This window comes from Agelaius phoeniceus, chromosome 13, assembly GCF_051311805.1.
Source record: "Agelaius phoeniceus isolate bAgePho1 chromosome 13, bAgePho1.hap1, whole genome shotgun sequence".
Taxonomy (NCBI): Eukaryota; Metazoa; Chordata; class Aves; order Passeriformes; family Icteridae; genus Agelaius; species Agelaius phoeniceus.
Window position 1 is genome coordinate 14,051,863 of NC_135277.1, and position 21,457 is coordinate 14,073,319.

General features: G+C 42.7%; 2 protein-coding genes across 5 annotated transcripts in view; one reads left to right on the forward strand and one right to left on the reverse strand.

Annotated features, from left to right (window-relative positions):
- The window catches only part of ADAM10 (ADAM metallopeptidase domain 10), a 42,090-nt gene extending 32,219 nt beyond the window's left edge, over nucleotides 1-9,871 (reverse strand). The window contains exons 1-2 of the mRNA XM_054642431.2: nucleotides 9,565-9,871; nucleotides 1,246-1,396 (exon numbers count right to left, since the gene is read on the reverse strand). Coding sequence (XP_054498406.1) covers nucleotides 1,246-1,396; nucleotides 9,565-9,619 — 206 coding nt within the window. The 5' untranslated portion in view covers nucleotides 9,620-9,871. The remainder of the gene's footprint in view (nucleotides 1-1,245; nucleotides 1,397-9,564) is intronic.
- Nucleotides 9,872-10,839: 968 nt separating this feature from the next.
- Nucleotides 10,840-21,457, forward strand: part of MINDY2 (MINDY lysine 48 deubiquitinase 2) — a 32,644-nt gene continuing 22,026 nt past the window's right edge. For all 4 annotated transcript variants that reach the window (XR_008535075.2, XR_008535076.2, XM_054642436.2 and 1 more), the window contains exons 1-3: nucleotides 10,840-12,060; nucleotides 19,099-19,156; nucleotides 21,356-21,420. Coding sequence is in view for 2 of the 4 variants with exons in the window: in XM_054642436.2 (XP_054498411.2) it covers nucleotides 10,855-12,060; nucleotides 19,099-19,156; nucleotides 21,356-21,420 (1,329 nt within the window). In the remaining 2 variants the exon portion in view is untranslated. The remainder of the gene's footprint in view (nucleotides 12,061-19,098; nucleotides 19,157-21,355; nucleotides 21,421-21,457) is intronic.

Here is a 21,457-nt window from a genome sequence, read left to right on the forward strand (position 1 = left end):
CTGTGGGGAGCCTCTGGAGCATTTGACTCTGCAGGCTTGTTTATTAGAACAATTTAAAAGGGAAAACTAGAGACTGCCAGTGAAGTTACAGCAGAGACAGCAGCACTATGACTCTTCTTTAAACAATAAAATTCCTTGGACTAAAAATCACACTTGAAAACATGGTTTTAAGGACAGGACTTCAATATCAGGATTTGGGTTGTAGTTCCATGGCATTTAGAAATACAACCCTAATGCTGACCCTCCAGGAGCATGCACTGAAATTCAGTCATTTCATCAGAAACCTCAGGAACAACAGTTCAGTCCCTGAAGAAACGACAAGCTGGCACAAAACCAAAACACTTACTCAGAAAAAAAAATCCCAAACAGATTCAGGAGACCCAGGTTTACATTTTCTCTGTTAAACTTCTTTTGTTTCGACATATGGCTCACAATTATTTATCAAGTTCTAAATACTTCAATTGTAACTGAAGTAACAAGAAAAAGAAGGGCATTACACATTCCTGAAATATATTAAGTGTTGCAAAGGAGGGAGTCATAGAAACTAAGATACAGACACAAATATTAGAACTTTCTTCCTGTTATCCTGGGTTATACAAAAAGCAGGCAATTCCAAATTGCAATGAGATCTTCATAAGTGAAAACCTACAAATTCTACTTCAGTTGGTCACACTGAATATCTCACTTCATACTGGATCTTACACATTAAATACAATGCACAGCATGTCTTGTAACAGTAACCATCTTTCCCCATGTCAAATAATTTCTGAATTTCACAATAGCACAAAAAAAACAGATAACACCAGTACACACAAACCAGAATATTTTTGGCCTATTCTGTAGCTTCAAATGCAATTTGAAATGTTACTTTTTCTCAATTACATTTTCTCAGGCAGTTTGGCACAACTCTTGGAAAAAAAAAAATTAAGAAAAAAACCAATTATATATGCAACACAAAACCACATTATAAACTCAGAATCAATTACCATTCTGTTCTGAGTATGATTCCATTAGTTAAGCTTCAAAGTGCATTACCATCAGATGCTTGAAGAAGTGCTTGCAAGTAACAATTTCATACCTGCAATGGACATGATGGAAAATACTCCACAGAAACTGCAAACAGTACAATGTGGTGTATTCTAGCTAATGCTATTTTGGTGGTTGCATTTCACCCTTTCCATTTCACTCCAATTAAAACACATGAATAAAATATTTAAAGCAAACACCTTTTAAGATATCACTAACCTTCCGTGAGCATGGAAATCCAGGCGCAAGAACTGCTCTTCATGTGACACTGCTCTCTTGGCACGCTGGTGTTTTTGGTGTAACAAATCCACGTCGTAGGACAGCCCCTCATAGTGTCTAATGTACTTGTTCAGAGGATTTCCATACTGGCCTGGAAAACAGAGACAAGCAAGGTTATAACCATACTACCAGGCATGGCGGACCTGCGGTGCAAAGCAGTTGGTAACAAGGACCCAAATTCCACTTTATATCCATTTTAACTTATTTTTCTCCTTTGTACACATCAGATTCATTCAACTCTAGTCCCACACACAGGACACAAAATCTGCAGCGACAAGTGCATCAGATTGGCCTTTGAAAGCATCTTCTACTTGAATTTCAATACAAGTATAGTTCATTTACTCCAAAACTAGCTCCCAATGCAAAGTACATCACTGTCAACAGGAATGCTTGAGAGATGTTTTAGAAAAGCACTCCTGATTCAAAATAAGAAGTGCAACAGCTGAATATCTCTCTTCGGGTTCCCTGAAATTGTGCTTCCAACTTCACTCTGCAGTCATGACACCACACTATCTGCTCAGAATGTTTGCATTCTACATGTGAAATATCCAGGGAAATTAAGAGCAAATCATGACACCTAGCAACACATTTTGTATCACATGAAATGTTCTACCACATGGAAAAGTTTTATTAAAATGTATCTCCAGAGATGTAGATTCAGTTCAGTCTATTTTGTACAATTCCTTCTAGGGTAATATTTATGCCTTATGTTAAAATGAATTCATGGCAGAAAATGACAAAGATTTTTACCCTCCTATCCTGATGGAGGAAGAGACACTAATCACTAAAAGAGCCTCAAAATACAACTTGTGGAGAAAACCAGAACAACTCTGAATTATGCAAGAAGAAACAATACTATCTCATAATCAATTTAACTTCAAACCAACCTAAATGTTAGTTCTCAGGCACTACATGTGGTATTTTTCTTCAGATATCTAAAAAGATGGCCAAGTAAATTAATACTTTCAAATGCATTGCTTGCATCTAGCAGCCATGTGCACAAGATGATACTGCTGTATCTGTTTAAAATTCAATTAATGCTATACTGCAGAGAAATCCCATTCAAACTTACTCACAGTACTGTAGGCTTCTGCAAATGTTGACTCTTCATTGTTAACTGCAAATACATTCCAATAACAAAACTTCATTCTAATTTTCTCTCACTCTTAGTCTCAAAATACATGTCCATTCTCACTCAGCTTTTCAGAAAGGAAAGCATCTTAGGCACCTTAAAACGTTTAAAATGTGTGGTTCAACAAAGTCTACATTATTTCTAATCCCAGTAGGACACAGGATCATTACAAAGTTTCAGTAACAAGCAGGAGTTTTGAGGATGCAGGATGTTTGTGTCTGTTGTTTCTCTCATCATTTCCAACATAATCCCTCCAAAATGAACCTCCTGTAACCCAAGAACTGGGAACCACATCAAATTGCCCTGAGATATGTACATGTGCCTGACTACAGATACATGCTTTCCAATTCCAGGTGTATGACCCAGAAGTGCCAACATTTAAGAAGCCAAGCTTCAAAATTAATTGATATAGGCTAAAACTTAAAAGTTTTAATTGTTAAATGAACCTGAATCTAGAGTATTATATTAACAACGTGCTTTAAGAACGTGATCAAAACTAGAGAGTAAGTGCACTGCAGAATGTGTAAACTCCTGTGCTTCAGAATCATCTTTAAATTTTCTGTGGTAGGAAACTTGTAATAACGTACTCCTTAAAATGTTACAGACCGTTTTTCTTCTCAGTATTGCAAGATACACTTTGAACAGCTTCAGGCAACCAGAAAAAAGAATTTGAAGTGTGACAACTTACTGAAGACCCAATAACACTTGGCACTCGATCCAGGTCTCCTGACCACGTGAAAAGATGAGAGACAGCATTTAACTGAGTCACAAAGAATAGTTTTTAAGTGCTAACTACTGTGACAAGACAGTAAAAGACTACTGACATTAGAAGTTTTGTAACTGTTCTCTCTGCTAAGGAAAAGCAGAGGGTTTTAAGCAAAGATATTTCTTCTTAACAACAACAACAAAAAATTAATACACTTGGTATGATCACAAAGGGAAACAACGCTTTCTTTTCCCTTTCTCCAAAACTTTAAGAACTCCTTATGTTTTAAGTACTCTCATAGCAAACACTTAACACAAACACTCCTGCTGCTCTCTTCTTGCTTAAGCAGAGCAGCTGCACAGCACCTAGAGCATTATGGCTTCTCCAAAAAGGGACTTAATGCTTCAAAATTAACAGTTTCACTTCCAGAAACCTCTATAACATCAACATTGCTACAGCATTCAAAGTCTGCAACTGATCACACTCTCCTTGTAATCAAACCAGCTACCTATCAAAAGGGATTATCTTCTTTACAAAGATAACTTAATAAGTAGCTCAACCATAGTAACACAAGAATCTATAGAGGATTCTGAGGCAAAAGTTCATTAAACTGAGGTACATGAGGCAGGTAGAACTGCTGGCTCCAGTTTCTGTAATTAGAAGACTGCATCAAAAAGGAAGAAGTCTTTCACAGAATCTGGAAGTGGCACACCCCAAGAAATCATTATGATAGCACACACCAGATCCCAACCTCTGTTACAAACTACTGCCATTATTTTCTGTAAATGAAAAACTAGGGGTCTGGGGTTTTTAACAAAGATTGCATGACCAAGATCTTTTCAATTAAGGATACTGTCAGGAAGCCCGGAGTAAGAAACACTGAACCATGAACACCTAAATGTAGTTTATGGGAACTGCTCTACAAATTCCATGTGTCATGTTGCCATCAACAAAACAAAACAGCGTGATGCCTTCCAGGCAATCTGGTGGAATAAAACAACATTACACTCCACCTAAACACTAAGCTGGGAGACAGAAACCCTTTAGGATACAGACATCAGAGACTGACATGGGGATGGCTTGTGAACTTGACAGTATAGTCTTCCAAAGACTTGCTAAACTAGATGTGGCATTTCCTGTGACAAATTCCCTGCAGGAACGAAGCTTTACTCTCACCAGCTTAGAACCAAACACCGGGAAGGACTTAAAACAGAATCCAGCAGAGCATTTAGGCAAATGTCTCAGTGTGCCAGTCCCTGTGAAAGATGTTTTGTGTGAGAGGATATACAACTCTTCAGGATCCCTAGAGAGCCGTGAAGCATCTACAGTTGTTGTTGTTGTGAATAAACAAATCCCACTGGACAGGTATGGAGTCTGAGACATGTACTCTCACCTTCTAACCAGCCTTATGCAAAGGCTAAATTGGATCATCCATGTGATTTTAGCTGTAAGCTTCCTGGCACAAGGTGAGCAAACACATGGAGCAGGTGTCTGGTGGGATGTGCTCAGTGATTCCCTGGTCAGTTATTTCCCCAGAGAAAACCTGAAGAGCTTCTCCCCCCAGACAAACCCTTCCCATCCTGCACCTGCAGCAGGTGACATGAGCAAGGGAACACTTCAGCCACCTGGATACACACGAGCCCACAGGATCAGATGGGAGGCATGCAGAGTGCTGAGCAGGCTGGCTGACACCACTTCAAGGCTTCCATCACCTTTCTAAAAAGGTCCTGTTATAGAGCGGTGCTCCTGACAAATGTCATCCCCATCTTCAAGGAGGAAGGCCTGGAGAATTACAGGCTGGTCAGACTAATCTCAGTGTCTGTGTAGATTCTGGAAGACATTTTTATGGAAGCTAGCTCCATGCACAAAAAAATGACTAGTAATCAACAGTACTGAAAGTTTACCCATGTAAATATAAATATCTATTAATTTTATACACGTCATTATAAAACAGAATAACATTTAACTTCCCATAAGAGGATAAATCAAGCATGCACTGTTCTAAAAGATGAAGTTTGCATTAAACCACTCAGATTAAGACTTGCATGACAAATGCAAATAGCTCAAGCACAACTCAAGTTTGTTAGTGGGCTGGAAAAAAGCACAGAATACAACTTGACAGAGTATCAGAAATTGTTCAGAAGCCAAGCTAACTCACCAGACAAGTCTTATTACTGCAAGCATCATCACTAATTTGCAGATTCAAAATGCCAGCATGTGATAAACATCTTGTAGAGAATTATTATTATAATTTCAATTAAGATAACCAAAGCAACTTTTGCTTCAAGTTATTTTCAACATAGAGTTTATCCATCTTACAAAAAAGCTCAATTTACATGGGACATTAAAGAATGTACACTGCATTCAGATTTAGCAAAGCAGATGTTCTACCATATACCACCTGACTTGGACTTCTCTGAAGAACTTATTCAGGCTCTTGTTTCCAAACTGCCAGCAGAAGGAAACTGCTGCCCTTTTACACCTACTCTGTTCCCCTTCTCCCCTTGCACTAGGTTCAGCTGACAAAAATACTCTCTCTTTTCTGGTCAAGTGAGTTTTTGGTGAAAGAAAAACATGTAATCAAGAAGTCAAGTCAGGATCATTTCCCTTCACTGAGGCCTCCATTTAGGGCACGGTCAGACAGTATGGCAACACCAGTGCCAGCAGATGTCTGCTTTTTATTGACCTTCTTCCCCTCCACCCTGTGGAAGTCCCAGTTCTTCTTCCCCATCAGGCCTGGGTTTGCTCAATAAAGCAACTCTAGTTACACATCTGGCAGGAACTGATGAGTTTCTTTTTTTCTTTGGATTGACTTCTCATGCCAGGAGGAGAGATGGGAGTGCAGAGCCAGGGCAGGAGCACCAGACAGCAGTAACTCAGTACAGCAGCTCTGCCATACCGCAAAATGAACTTTTGCATCTTTTAGAAGCATAAACAAACTGCACTATGAGGCTTTTGGGCAACAGTATTTCAAAGCAATCACCTAAACACCTGATTTTATTTATTTTTAATTACCACAGGCATTTCTGAAACAACCATCTGACAGCTGTCTTGACTAGGCACTGTCTCAGCCATAATGTTTTTATTTTCAACTCCAAATAAATGCTGGAGGCTGAATGCTGCCATATTTATGAAGGCTACTGTTCTTCTCAATTTATAGTAAGAACACAACTAAATCACTCAGATGCTGATAGCTCATAAATGCCTTCCCACAACTCCCCCATGTGTCCAGAAAAAAAGCAGAATTTCTCCCATGCTCACTGGGAAATAGGCAGTTCAAATCCAGCAGCACAAGACACTAAGATACAACTTGGAAATCCCAGCAACATAAAAAGAGCATATTGTACCAGTGACAAGAAACTATTTATCATAGATTTGCAATGATATTCAGCATTTCATCAGCCTAGCCAAAGCATGGTCACTCTTGTTAAATCCAAGCTTGTCAGAGACCTCAACAGTTCTCCTTTGTGTTTGCTATTGCTCTTTCCCTTTTTTTTTAACGACCCTTAAGTAGAAGGAGAGGTTAAATTAGTTATTTCCACTCCTCTATGAACACCATTATGTATGGATAATTAAGTACTGATTAATATACCTGCATGCATCTTCATCACATGCAACAAAGCATGCTGCAAAAAGCTGCCAATAATATTACCCAACTGAAGCACCACTTCACACACATCAAAATTCATGACAGCAGCAGTGAGTGAAGAGATGCTTTAAGCCAAGCAATTCCAGGGGTGTTGGGAAGATGCTGAGATTCACTTTTAAAAAAAGAATTCTTAAAAGTCAAGGTACATATACCCTATCTCAAGTAGACACCATATACCAGAAACTAAATTCTAGCTTTCCCTAATTACTAACAGAAAGAAAACAAAATACATGTTGTGTGGCTTTTCCTTCTTATACTATTGAAACAATATTCAAGCTGACCTGCTGGACCGTTGGTTTTATGAAGGTGATATTTATGCAGTGGAAGCAAAGAAAGCAGAAGAAAACCCTAAAGTGATCTAATACCAGAACCTGATCAAGAATGTTTCTGGGCCTATTAGGCCAAACTTGTGATAACGTCCCTGCTTTAACCACACAGACATAACCTGCCAAAAGCTATGAAGCAGCCCAAGACAGACTCTTCAGTACATTTCACAGTGCAGCAGCACTACTGATTGCTTTTGATGGCATTCCCCTAATTTTAAGAACACAAAGAGATTTCACTAAACATTCTCAAAGAAGCCATCCAAATTATGCTGCATCATTTTTTAGAAGTTCATTTTATGATTCATACTTAGCTGTGAGCTAATGTTAGAGTTGGTTCTGTTAATCTATACCTTTATATCTAGAATATGTAGAGTGCCTGCACAGTACACAGGCACAAGGCCTTGTGTAATTCTGAAAGAGTTCAAACTCAGGTATCCCATAAATATGCTCCAATCTTTGACCAAACATACAAACTCCTAATTATTTTTAAAGTGCAGATTAATGAAATTTTCAAAATGATTACTATTTAATACCTATGTGGCTTAAAACCAGACAACTTTACAGATAAAGGAAACTTAACTTCAAGATCTGTGTAAGATTAATGAGACCAGATGCACTGCACATAAATGAAATGTAAATTGTTGGGTTCTTATCAGTCCTTTCCAGTTTGCACAGCTCTCACAGTAACTTCTTTAAGAATCATGAACTTGCCCTTTCCACACAGATATTAGTGCCTGCCTAGAAGGAAAAATATGCAAATGAAGCATCCTATTTTTCAATAAATAAAAATATTTGCAGCATATAAGAAACTCTAGAAATGTGAACACTGGTAAAATAGACTTTCCTAAACTTAAAAGTCTAATTTTAATTTAACACAAAACTATGGCAAATCTTTCATAATTACAGTCAGACTTTTACCAAAAATGTTCTACTGGGTATTTTAGAGATGTGTATTGGCACTATCACTAGATTTCTATCCAGCATTATTAATCTTTCTTTAAAGTTTTACCTGCACTGTTACACACCAAAGACATGCACTTCTACCAACTAATAGTGAAGTGTGCTTCCTAGTCCCCAGAAATATTTACGGTGCCCATTCTTCTCTCAAAGAAAAAAATTACCAGGAATTTCTGAAATTCATTTCATGAACTTTCGTCTATATATCCAGAGGACTGCACCTCACATTTTTACTACGATTTTTAAGGCACAACTGCCTGCCTGGAATTAAACAGTGAAAACAACCCTCACAACTGGTTAATTAATTATTTTGAGTTAGTTCTGTGCCAGCACCATTTAGTTCAGAAAACAAAGACGCCTTGAAAGCATGCCAACAATTAAGTCTGAAATATCTCGATAGTTTACAAAAATTTACGAAGAAAAACGTAAATTCTTTGGTGCATCCCACTCCTCATCATATAAATAATAGGATGGCTTCTGACCATGCAAATCACCCTGCTTTTTTTCTCACGGCTTAGCCACAAGTACAAGCAACTGAAGTTTCCCATACTTTGATGTTACTTTTTGAGAATGTGTGGAAGACCAGCATTTAGCGCTAACTTCTTTGTTAATAAACCTACATATTGATGCACACAGAGGCAGAGCCCAGATAAATCAGAGGTGCCAAACGAAACAGAGGAAACAAGTCTTTATCAGTTGTTACACCCACAGTTCTCTGGAAACACCCTCCCAAGTGCACCCTTCCCGAAACTCTTTCTCTGTACAAAGTCGAAACTATTTTCTCTGCCATGATTTGATCAATTAAACATTCATTTCCAGGCGCAGTGGAGAAACTGCCCGGTTCCTAACGCCGAGGAACAATTCCTAACGGGAGCCGATACAGTTACACGTCCCCATAAACACAAGCGAGTTTTGCCCCAGCCTGGGAGAGCGGAGACCCTGCTGGAAGTCACGGGCACACTTCGGGAAGAAACCGGGCTCCTCTTTTATTTCCTGAAGCTGCACTTTCCGCCTGCCCGTCCTTCCCGGTTTCGGGGTGAGAGAAGCGGCCGCGAGGGCAGGGAGCCGGGAAGCGGCCACCGGGACCGGGCGGGAAGTCCTGAGGGACGGAAGCGGAGCCGGGAGGGGAAAACAAACAAACACAGCCGAGCGCGGAGAGAAGGACCCGAGGGGGAAGAAGAGCGGAGGACAACTGACCCGGTCCTCGGCGGGGAAAGTCCCGGGGAAGGCGTGGGGCGCCAGGCCGGCCCCGGGCGGCAGGGGAGAGGCCCGGGCGGGCTGAAGCGGCGGCGGAACAGGGAGCCCGGCTGGCGGCCCAGCCGCGGCCCTGGCGCCGGGGCGCCCCGGAGAGCGGGGCCCGCCGCCGCCAGCCCCGAGCGCCGGAGACGGGAGAGAGAGAGAGAGAGGGAAGAGAGAGAGGGAAGAAGAAGGAAGAGAGGAAGGGAGACGGCCCCAAAGCAGGGCCCCGCGAGGCCGGGCGGCTCCTCACCTCCAGCGCCCGCCGCGCAGGAGCACAGCAGGATTATCGTCCCCGCCAGATCCATCTCCACCGGGCGCAGGCCCCGCCGCCGCCGCCTACCCACGGCACATCCGCCCCAGACCGGCGCCGGGCGGGATGGGGAGGGGCGAGCTGGGCGCCTCCCTCCGCTTTGTCCCCCGCCGCTCCCGAGGACTGTTCCCGCCCACGGAACGGCCGCGGATCACCCGGGAGGATCGACGGCTCTGCCGGCAGCGCTGCCCCCCTCCCTCCGCTCCGCGCGCCGCCGCTCCCTCCGCCCGCGCGCGCGCCAGACGCCGCCGGCGGGGCGGGGCCGCGGGACACGCCCAGAGCGTGCGGAACGCCCCGCCCCGCCCACGCGCAAGGGGGCGGGGCGCGGCGGAAGGGGCGGGGTCCTGTGAACATGCCCTGGGGCGGGCCCGCAGGAGGGGCGGGGCCTCCCTCCCCGCCGCTTCCGGGGCCGGCGCTACGCAGCCTTCCCCGCACCGGAGTACGGACAGACCGACGGACCGCACGGGCTGCTGTCCTTTGTCCACTCACCCCATACATGGCTTTTCCTTGCAGAGAACTAATTCACTTTTAGAGTTTTGCTCTGGTTTCCTTCATCCCCTTACCAGAGACACATTGTTTCTTTGCACAAACTAATTTACGTACTTTCAGAGTTTTATTTTACATCACCAGCTTCTCCCGATGCTCTACATGTTTGAAGAGTTGCAGTGTCCCTACTGAACAGGGACTTGTCATTCTGAGACTGTCTCTTCACAATTCAAGGGTACAGGAAAATCTTCCCGTAGAAATATAAATGTGAGACATCTGAGCAAAATGTTTCCTCTTTTGTTTGTCCTTATGCTGATTCTTCTATCAACTGTGCCATCTCAAAGATTTATTTTTTATATTAGAGTTTGTGTCAAGTTTCTCAGTTTACTGTCAGCCCTTTATATTTGTGCTTTTCCATTCCTATTGTCGTGTCAGAATAAAAAACTTCTATCTGTCACTGATACAGGTAAGAGAAGGTGTTATGGAAATGCACATAGAATGTAAAATTACAGTTAATGTACCTCAGGTAAGGCTGCAGAAGCTGATGCAAGTGTTTACAGACTTCAAATTAGAGACCTGCTGAGAATAAAATGACAGGATAAATCCTTATTATCCCAAGAGTATTTAAAATTTGTTATTAAAAGCTGAAGATTTCTTTAGGGAGAGGAGAGGTTCCTTGGGGTAAAGTCTGAGTAATACACCCACATTAAATCTTACAGAATCACAGAATGTTAAAGGGTTGGAATGGATCTTAAGGAACATTCAGTTCCAGCCTCCTGCCATGGACGGGGACGACTCCCACCAAACCAGGTTGCTCAAGACCTTGTCCAACCGGGACTTGAACGCTTCCAGGGATGGGGCATGTCCAGCCTCTCTATGCAACCTGTGCCAGTGCCTCACTACCCTCACAGTAAAGAAAACTTTCCTAATACCTACCCCAAATTTCGTCTCTTTCAATTAGTCTTCACAATCAAATTGTTCAAGTTATCTATTATACTCGCCACAGCCGTATTTTTTATAGTACGAGTGTCTAAGAAACCGCAAGGAAAAGCGCCGAGAACACTCGGGAGAGCCGGACTCACCTGTTTCCCTCCCCTTCCCGCGGCCCGCCCCGCCCCGCCCCGGGGCCCCCCCGCCCCGGGCCCCGCCGTGACCCGCGGCCGCTCCCCCCCCGCCCGCACGTCCCCGGCGGGGCGGAGCTGCCGCCGCTGCTGTGATGGCGTCGCGGGCGTTGCGGGCGGAGGCGCAGCCGCTGCGGTGCCAATAGAGAGCGGAGCGGCCGGGCCAGGCATGGAGAGCCTGGCGCAGCCCCCGCCGCCCCCGGGCTCGCTGCAGACGGGCGGCGGGGGCGCTGCCAGCCGGCTCCGCCTGGGAGAGGTGGCGGCGGGCGAGGGCGGCTGCAGGGAGGCCGAGGAGGGCGGCGGACGGCGCAGCCCTTCCCCTCCGCCGGCCCCCGCTCCCGCCGCGGCCCCTCAGTCCGCGTCCCCCTCCCGGGCCGTGGAGGGAGCTGCGGCGGCGGAAGGCGCGGGGCTGGCGGGGCCGGAGAGTCCCGGAGCGGCTCCCGCCTCGGAGAGCGGTCCCGCGGGAGCCGGCTCTGGGAGCAGCGGCGCTCCCAGCCCGCCGGGGGAGGAGTCCCGCAGCCTGGACTCGCTGGAGTCCTTCTCCAACCTGCACTCCTGCTGCCCGAGCAGCTCCGAGCTCAACAGCGACGCCGACGAGGCGGTGGTGGCGGGGGCCTCCTCGGGGGGCCCGGCCCCGGAGCCCGAAGGGGACAGGCCGGCGGCGGGCTCCCAGCTCCTCTCCGCTTCCAAGGAACGCTTCCCGGGCCAGTCGGTCTATCACATCAAGTGGGTCCGCTGGAAGGAGGAGAACACGCCCGTCATCACCCAGAACGAGAACGGCCCCTGCCCGTTGCTGGCCATCATGAACGTGCTGCTCCTGGCCTGGAAGGTACGGGGCGGGCGGGCGCCATGGCGGGGCCGGGCGGGCGGTGCCGCTCGGGCGGCTCGTGTGGCGCCGACGGCGTTCGCGGCTCCCGAGCCATCGCGGCGTGAGGGCACCGCGGGAAGTTTGTGCTGGTTGGGACAAGGACGTTGTCGAGAACGCTGGAGAGGAACTTCTGACAAGGGCATGTGGCGATAGGACAAGGGGGAATGGCTTTAAACAAGCAGGGGGCAAGTTTAGATACAAGGAAAAAATTCTGCCCCGTGAGCGTGATGAGGCACTGGCGCAGGTTGCCCAGGGAATCTGTGGATGCCCCATCCCTACCAGTGTCCAAGGCCAGGCTTGTTCGGTCTCTGGGCAACGTGGTTTAGTAAAAGGTGGCCCTATCCATGGCAGAGCGTCTAGAACCTGATGATCTTTCAGGTCTCTTTCAACCCCAACCATTCTCCGATTCTTTCAGTAAATATGTCAGGCTTATTTCTGCTGTTAAGCACATGTCTCACATACAGAACTTGGAAAACAAATACTGCCGTGCAGTATGTTGCCAGTATACTACTTAGATGCTGCTGTCATATATAGGCTTACTTCGTTGTCCTAAAACAGAAATAAAATATCTCCATGATATTTACTAACTTGAACAATATATAACGTATAATAGCTTACTGATGTGTACAGGTTTCTAGTAAGTAAAGATTACTATTTATAGCACTGAGCACATAAGTGATATTTTTGGAAAATAGGTTAGTTTCATATAATAAAGCGTATGTGGAGATGTACAAAATGCAGAATTGTACAGAATACTGATTTGTACAAGTAGCTGCCTGAGTAATAGGGACACATTCATACAGTTATGCAGTATAGATTGTATTTAAATTAATTAATAAATCAGGTAGTGATCAAGTGCAGCTCTGAGACCTGGAAGTTCTTGTTCTCTATGGCCATTGTGCATGTGGACTTCCCGTAGTCTTAAAGTAGTTTTCTTCCCAAGCTTTTAAGTAATTAAAATCTAAGCCATAATGTAGTTATTAACATGTCTCTGTGAAAGGAGTATCTGTTGGAGGAAAGCTGTAAGGTTGAGTGCATTGCAAAACAAGGATGAGGGGCACGTCTCAGGAAATGCTGGCAATTCAGCCCCGGAAGACTGAAGAACTGATAGAACAGAGTCCTGAAATAGGAAAGCTTCACAGGAATAGCTTTTATCTTGTAGTAGCAAGGGGAAGAAATTTGGTATTGGAAGAGTAAGATATTGTTTGCAGTGTGACAGGTGACTTAGGAAAAGGTCAAAATGGAACTATGAGAAGAAATTTGTTTAGATGCAGGTAACTGAAGAGGATTAAGGCTCTTGGTTGAGTTACAATTTCTACATCTTTTTCTGAGCAGAATAGCTTAGACATCAGAAAGAAAACTCCAGGTATTTAAGCATCAGTAAAAGCAGTAGAGGGAAGTTGGGTGTGACTTCAAGGTACTGCCTTATGTAGGTTCTGCCATCCTCAAGGGGGTGTGAATGTTGTCACAGGCTTCAGTATTGAACACTTGCTTTCTGTGCTCTCTCTTTAGCATCTGGGGGTGGCTTGAAAAACTTGCCATTCCTTATCATTTTGGGGGGGACATTTTAAAAGAAACTGTTAGTTACAGGATCTTCTTTTTTAATCTTTGATTTAATGAAAGATGTAAATGGGACAGCACTGGTCCTGTTGTTTGAATTCAAGTTTTTGGAGGTTTTGTTCTTAACATTTTTCCTTCTCCCTTTGCTGCCGTTCTCCAACCAGAATTTGAACTGACATTCTGCTGGGATCAAATATTACATTAGTGAGAATTAAGGTAATACCCAGTTTTATAAATAGGCAAAAACCAAAATACCCCTTGGGAATGCCCTACTGTTTCTTATTGCTCAGATTACAGGAAGTTTTCTATAGTTCTGTCTATGTAAAACCTCAGCAGAATTTACATGAGTTGCAGACAAGCAGCTAAACTGGTGAAACTGTCATCACAAGTTATTATTTATAGGCTTGAGGGTTTTCCTGTTATTTGGTTATATATTGTAGTTGCTTGTAATTGATTTTCCTAATTACTGCCTCTACAAATTGGCCTTTCTTTTCCCCAGTTCATAATCAAGAACCACCTTCACAGTGGTTGGGGTGGCAGCTCATCTGTACATCACTGACAGCAGCTTGCCACATGTGAGGGCTGAGGATGGACTTCCACCTCCTCACTCCTCCTGAACCAACATGAACACCAGGCTGGGTCAAGTAATCATAATTTGGGAACAAGAAGGCAGACTGAAAGATGAAAATAGGCAAAAGTAGACTGAGAATACCATAGTGCATATTAGGTGAAAAGAAGCTACATGTAATGGGGAAAAAAGAGCACAAGAAGGAGATGAGGAGGAGAAACAGACTCACAACAGGGAATAACAAGTTAAACAGTTACACCTTGGGTTCTATTCCCTTTATCAGCCACCATTTTTCCTTTTTGGAACTCTTTCCTGACAGGGTTGAGAGTTCTGGTCATCCTGTGGATAGATCTGGTCTCAGCCAGCTTAAGTGCAGTACTGGTTTGGCAGTTGGGGTTTTGGAAATTCTGAAATAGTAGCACCCACTGTGACTGTTCAAATTCCATTTTGAAAATACCAGGTTTTGAAACTAAGCTTGTGATAAAACTGCTGCCTCTCTTTTATCCACCACTTTCAAAGGATACAGAAAACTTTGAGGTGACAGATTGCAGAAGCTGTATTTTAAATATTAAAATTATGAAATTACTTTTCTTTTGAAGTGTTTTTGCAGTCTGCCTGTCTAAGTGTAGCTTGCAGTTTAGCTTATAGGAGGGAGAGCCAAGGAGCTCTGCTACAGGAGTGTTAGAGAAATGTTGTAAGAAGAAAAACAAAAGCATGATATCAACTTGGAAAAGCAGTTGTGGTGCAGAACAGCTGTTGTGCAAAACAGTGTCATAACCACTTAGACTTGTGTGATGGAAATGAAGCAGAAGTAGAGATTGAAACAAGCGTTTTTAAATGTATGTGCAAGCATGAGTTGTGTCCTCTGATGTAGGATAGTGTAGCATGCTGTTTTTCAGCTTATTTAAATCTGGAGGCTGCTCAGTTTTAGCTCAGGCCTGTGGCTCACTATGTGGTTAAGCTTAGCAATGCAAAGTTGGCTTTTCTGAGTGCCTTTTAGGATCTTTGTTAGATGTAGTTCATGCAACACTTTCTGATAACTTCTGGCATTTCATTAAATGTAATATGGGGCGGGGGGAATGTGGCAATCATCAGACGCTGAAAGCTTAGTGAGAGTGCCATGTGATTCTGCTCTGTGCTTCTTAGGTAGGATGTGATGTCTTGTACCTGAAGAATGCTGTGAATCTTAACATGTTGCATTACATATCTGAAATGTCCAGGGAAGATTGTGAAACATAAAATAAGCAAAGGGAAAACATTATACAATTAGAGTATAAATAATATTAATATTGTCTTGAGAAGTGCGTGTCCTTATGTAGGAGAACAGTGATATTGCATATTTGAAAATGCCTTTGAAAGTTTTTTGTGTCATAATCCTCTCAACAAATGGAAGGGACTGTGTTCCCTACACACCTAGTTCTACTAAAATTTTGGAAACTTTTAGAACTGTACGAATTACCTATTTAGGTATCATAACAATTATGTAAGTAAATGTTATATAACCATTTTCTTGCTTAGATGTAGCCAAACTGACTGTTCAGATAAGAAGTAGAGTAAAAAAATCTACTTAGAAATTCTTAAGGTTATGTTTTCATTAGAATGGCGCTTTTGGGAGGAGCTGAGCGCAGAGAGCTCCCTCCCTCTCGCTGATCCCCACTCCTCGCTCAGGGGCTGCCGTGGCGCTGCCTGCGCTGGGGGCCGGCCCTGGCCCTTCGCTCACTCGTGATGCGCTGTCCCTGGCGCTGCCGCTCTGCCCGGCCGGAGCTGGCACAGATTGCTCAGCGGGGCTTGGCAGCCTCCCTTCCTCCGGCACCTGTGGGATGAGCTGAGCCCGCAGGTGCAGCTGGAGCCGTGCCCAGCACAGCAACGAGCCCACTCCCGGGGGCTGGAGGTGACCTGGCTAAAGGCAGACACTGAGGAAATGGAGTGGAGCACACGCTGACCTCTCATAGGTTCATGAAGCTGTTCCTGCCAGGCCAGGGGCACTGATTTGCAGAGAATATTAATTGTTTTTTGTCAAAGCTGCTTGAAGCTACCCATACCTCTCTGGAGCACTGTGTTCAGAGGAGTTGCATGTTTTAGATAAACATGTTTTGAGACTTTAAGTCTTATGTAAGACTTATTATATAAGCCATTAGAAATTTTCTTGGACCCTTTTGATATTCATAGTATTTTCAGAAGTGTTATCCTCTGTGCATGACTATATCGCTTATTTTTTTTTAAGCCCTTCTGTAATGTGGAAGAATATAGTGGAAAATTAGTATTATGTAGTTTTGGGGTTTATAGTCTAATTCATGCAAACTGCGTAAGTTTTATTAGACAATCTGCTCCATATGAAAATTTGTTCACCACTCTTGTCTTTTAATTAAAGTATGACTGAACTGTACGACATGCCACAGTTGTGTGAGAAGGACTAAGTTTCCCACTCCTGAGTGTAGGAAGTAAAATGTAGCTAGAGTTAGAAAGAGCCATCAGAGCAAAGGACCAGGAAACTGCAATAGAGGGGTACAGGAAGTGGGTGGGAGTTGAGGAAATGCATTTTTCCTAAAATGTGGAATTGATGTGAAATCTAGCAACTAAACATTGAAACCTATTGCGAGAATGTGTCCCTCAAAATAATAGTTTGTTATGGACAACAGCAGCTTCTACTACTGTTGCTTACATTGTTTTCTTCTGTTGATTTATCTGGATAATGACTGTGGTTCTGTATGATGTTTTGCTCTCCCTCCCTTAATTCCTAAGGTATTTTTCTCTCCCATTTCCTCTTCACTGTGCATTTCCTGTTGCTTAAGTGCTTGCAGTGAAGCTCTGAACAGCTGGGAAATGTCATGTTCTCTGTATATCCCTAAGTCAGCTCTGTTCAGCAGTACTTAAAATGTGTTGGAACCCCATTAGCCCACTTTAAAGGTGTGATCAAGGTCCCACTATGCATGCCAGCCCTAAAATTATGCCATGAAGTAACCAATTAACTTTGCTTAGCATTTAATCAAGCAGTTAATTTTGAGAGGTAGCTTGCTAAAATATCCAGCTTTGAGAGATCCTGGAAATATGAGTAAAACCACTTTGCTTTTTCTGCAGTAAAAAAATAAATGGTTAGCTTTACAGTTGTGAGGGAAAGTTCCATTTGTTAACCAGTGATATGAATAATATGTTGTGCTATTTTAAGCTCTATACATAGAGCTTAAATGGAGGTAAGCTATGTAATTGAGCTTTAGAGTTGGAGAGTTGGAGAGCTCTGTAGGTTACAATCAGTTGGCATTCATTTAATATTTTCAAAGAACCATGTACCCAAGCATGCCTGATTTTTCTTCTTTAATTCCTTTCCCAGATCCCAGTACAACCAGTTTCCTTATAAGCCCACCATCTCTGGGTTGATCAATGTGTGGCAAATGTCAGCTCTAACCCAAGCAGAGACATATTTCTTAGAGTATAAATAAGAAAGCCATATAAACTTGGGTCTCTTTCTTCTTCCACATGTAATGAAATTTCTTATGACTACATATATTTAACACATTTACCTTTTGTCAAATATAATTAAAATTGATAAGACAGATGTAGCCAAATCACACCTCATTTTCCCTGCAAAGTTATTGAAATAGCTCAGTTTTCATACTGAAAACCCTCTCCATCACAATGTGAACAAAGTGGTGTGTTGCTATACTGTATATTTGAGTTTGGGGGGCTGCATCAAAGGCTTTATGTAGATTGCTCTTCCATCTCCTGGTTTTCTACTTCTCCCTTCTCCACAAACCAGAAAAGTAGGTGGAACCTATTAAATCTCAACCATGAGTTAACAGTCTTATGTCATGTCTTTCTATATGTGTCAAGGACAGCAGTGATCAGTATTGAGGGACGTGATTAAAAAATTCCTGATAGAATAAATACCTCTTGTAGACTTTGAATGGCAAGATGTTGGAGGGAGATAGGATGAGAAAATTAAAAACTGAAGAGAGCTTAAAAATCAACCCCAAGACAAGCCAACCCCAAACTCTAGAAAAATAAAATTCACATTTATGTGGAGAAAAATTTCACTATGTTTAATATCTATATCCTCCTGTGGTATTTCTTCAGATTGCCAGAAGCATGTCCTTGTATGTGTTTGTGCTTTGCCTGTTGCTTTTCTTCCTGCAGTAAATCAAAGTGTTTACCCAGGATGCTGGAAGAGATGAGAATGCAGGAAGCTTTTAGCTCTGCCAGGGTGGTTGGTTTTAGCCCAGGATTATGGTGGGAATAGATCAGGGAAGAGGGGAATAGAATATTCACCACAGAGTTCTGTGTGTCTGGTCTGCTCTGTGTGGGGTTAAACCAAATGGTTAAACCTTGGAATGTGAGCATGGGATGAGAGGCTGGGAGGTCATTTCCTTGTACCTGCACAAGTCTTTGGCTTCCCTGTCCCAGCAGTACTGACACTAGATCCTTTAGAGACTTTCTACAAAGGAACTTTTTGAGCTAATACTCAAAATTAATCTCTTAATACTCAATTAAGAATTTTAATAAAGGTAGGGAATCAAAGACTCGAGGGCAGTTTTCTTAACAGTTCCCAGTCTGTTAATTCTGAGTGCTTGTAGTTGAGCCACTGCAGTGAGTGTAGTGGGTTCCTGTGAAGTGGAGGGGCTGCTGGAGAAATGTTTTGGTGGGAGAAGGGAGCACTATGCAGATGTGCACCTGGGAGAAAGTGCTGTGTGCATGTGGTTTCTCTAAAAACCAAAGTGCCTTTTTAATCTCTTCTTGTGGCTGCTATTTAGTAGAGGTCCAGTATGCTAATGGCCTTATAAACTGGTGAGGGAAATGTAATCAGAGGTCTTCTGTCTAGAAATACCATGCTTTTTAAATTGTGGTGTTTTAAAGAGAATATACCTTTTCTTTGACAGATTAAACTGCCACCGATGATGGAAATCATAACAGCTGAACAGCTGATGGAATACTTAGGTTAGTAATTGCAATAAATCACTTCCACTTGTATGTTGTACTTAGTAGTGCATGGCAACATAGAGCTGTTTCATGTATTTACTATTTTATTCAGCTTTTTATTTGATTCCAGAAAACTACTTACAGTATTCAGTTACTCATGCTTTTCCTTAACTGTTTTTAGAAGTTTTCTGCACTGCTTTCCAAAGTGATTGATCTAGTTATGCCATTGGTATGGCTCAGTGCACCAACACATTGACAGATTTAAAATTATTCATGTCTCTTACAGGGTTGTTTTATTGTAGTTGACAGAATGTAGTAAGTCAACTCTGTCTTTAATTGTCTGTAGTAACTTTAATCATTGGAAGTATGACCCAATTAAAATAACAAGAAAAATTAATGTAGTCCTCACAGTGATTGGGGTCTCATTTGCAGGCACTACTCTGGTATCATATTCAGTGTTCAGCAAAAATGCAGCTTTTTGTATCTGACACGGCTGGAACTTTAATAACCCTGATGATCCAGGTGTTAAAAGTGCAGTTGTGATAATACTTAAGCTGTATGTACCACTTTTCCTTCCCTTGTAGCCTGACAAATATAAAATGTTTGAACTTAGTAGACTGGGTTTGATTTTTCTTAAGCAGGAGAAAAAAACCCTTACGATATTTTCTTTATTTTTGCTTGTAAAGAACATAGCTTGTTCTTTTCAGAAGCAAATTGCTGAGTCTTCTGGTTGAAGAAAAAAGTTGCCTACATAATTTTCTCCAAAAACTAAGAAATCTTGCTCCCTGTGTCTAAGCATTTCTTATAATTGCATTGATGACACAATACTGTCTGAAGTCACTACATAATTCCAGTTGTCTAAATGTGTATTCTTTCTGAAGAAAGAATTTTTAGCTTCTGGAATTATCTTACTAAATTGAATAATAAAACAGTGTTCAAATTATTTAGGTTCCTTTTCACTCAACAGGATTAGCAGTTCTACAGTTCTTCTACAGCTGAAAATAAAAGCCAAAACCAACAAAACAGCCTTCAACCACTTTCAAGTTAGAAGAGGATAAATTAGGAAACTTATAATGATATTCTTCTGACTTTAGTAATGGAGCAAGGAATAAGTACAAAAACATTGAAATAAAATCTGGAAAGTGGGTATTAGTCTCTAAAGATGTTATAAATCTTGAACCTCAGTGTGTTGATTAACTATTAACTAATTTATTACCTTTGCATTGTAGACAAAGGTGGAATACAAGTGTTGTGGTTTAAGCCCAGGCAGCCCCTTGGTCACTCCCCTGCCAGTGAGATCAGGTAGAGAATGGGGAGGGTAAACAACAGAAAACCTGTGGGCTGAGTTAAAGACTCAATATAGGGAAAGCAGAGCAAAACAGGGAATTAATGCACTGCTTCCCACGGGCAGGCAAGTGTTCAGCCATCCCAGGAGAGCAGCACCCTGTCACACATGGTGACTTGGGAGGAAAAACACCATCCAGCACTCCAAGTGTTCCCTTCTTCGTTCTACCCCCCCTTTATATACTGGGCATGATGGCACATGATGAGCACAGAACATCCCTGTGCTCAGTGGGGGTCACCTGTCCTGGCTGTGTCTCCTCACAGCCTCCTGTGGCCCTGGGAAAAGGAGGAAGGGCCTTGGCTCTGAGTGAGCCCTGCTGAGCAATAACAAAAACATCTCTGTGTTATCAGCACAAACCCAGAGCACAGCCCCACACCAGCCACTGTGAAGAAAGTTAACTATATACCAGTCAAAACCAGCACAACAAGTTTTATAGATTTACTGGTGTATAAAACATGGCAAAACTTTCACAGTATCAGTCAGGATAAGTGGTTGTCTTTTTAAATGTGTACAGAATTGCATACTTTACTGTGAACAGTTTGACCTTCTTATATTTTTAAGCTGAGGCACAGAGGGAGGTTAGTTTTTGAATACTGAAGAGATTGGTATTATACCCCAAGAGATTATGAAATGTTGCTTTAGTAACAGTTGGCCATTTGAATTTTATATCTTAATATAATCTTACTAAGTTTTTATATTCATATTTTACTCCATAATTATAATTTGGGTTATAAAACAATGTGATCTCATTAATTTGGTAGAAAACTTCGGTTGTGGTATTCATTATCAGTCAGCTTCAGTCAGAGACATTAATAGAAATGTTGAAGCTTTGATTGTGGAATACATTTATTTTCATTTTTGCTTTCTTTTAGGAGACTACATTCTTGACGCAAAACCTAAAGAGATATCTGAAATTCAGCGACTTAATTATGAGCAGGTAAGGAGCTGCTCCTAAAACAGAGTTACTTATGTCT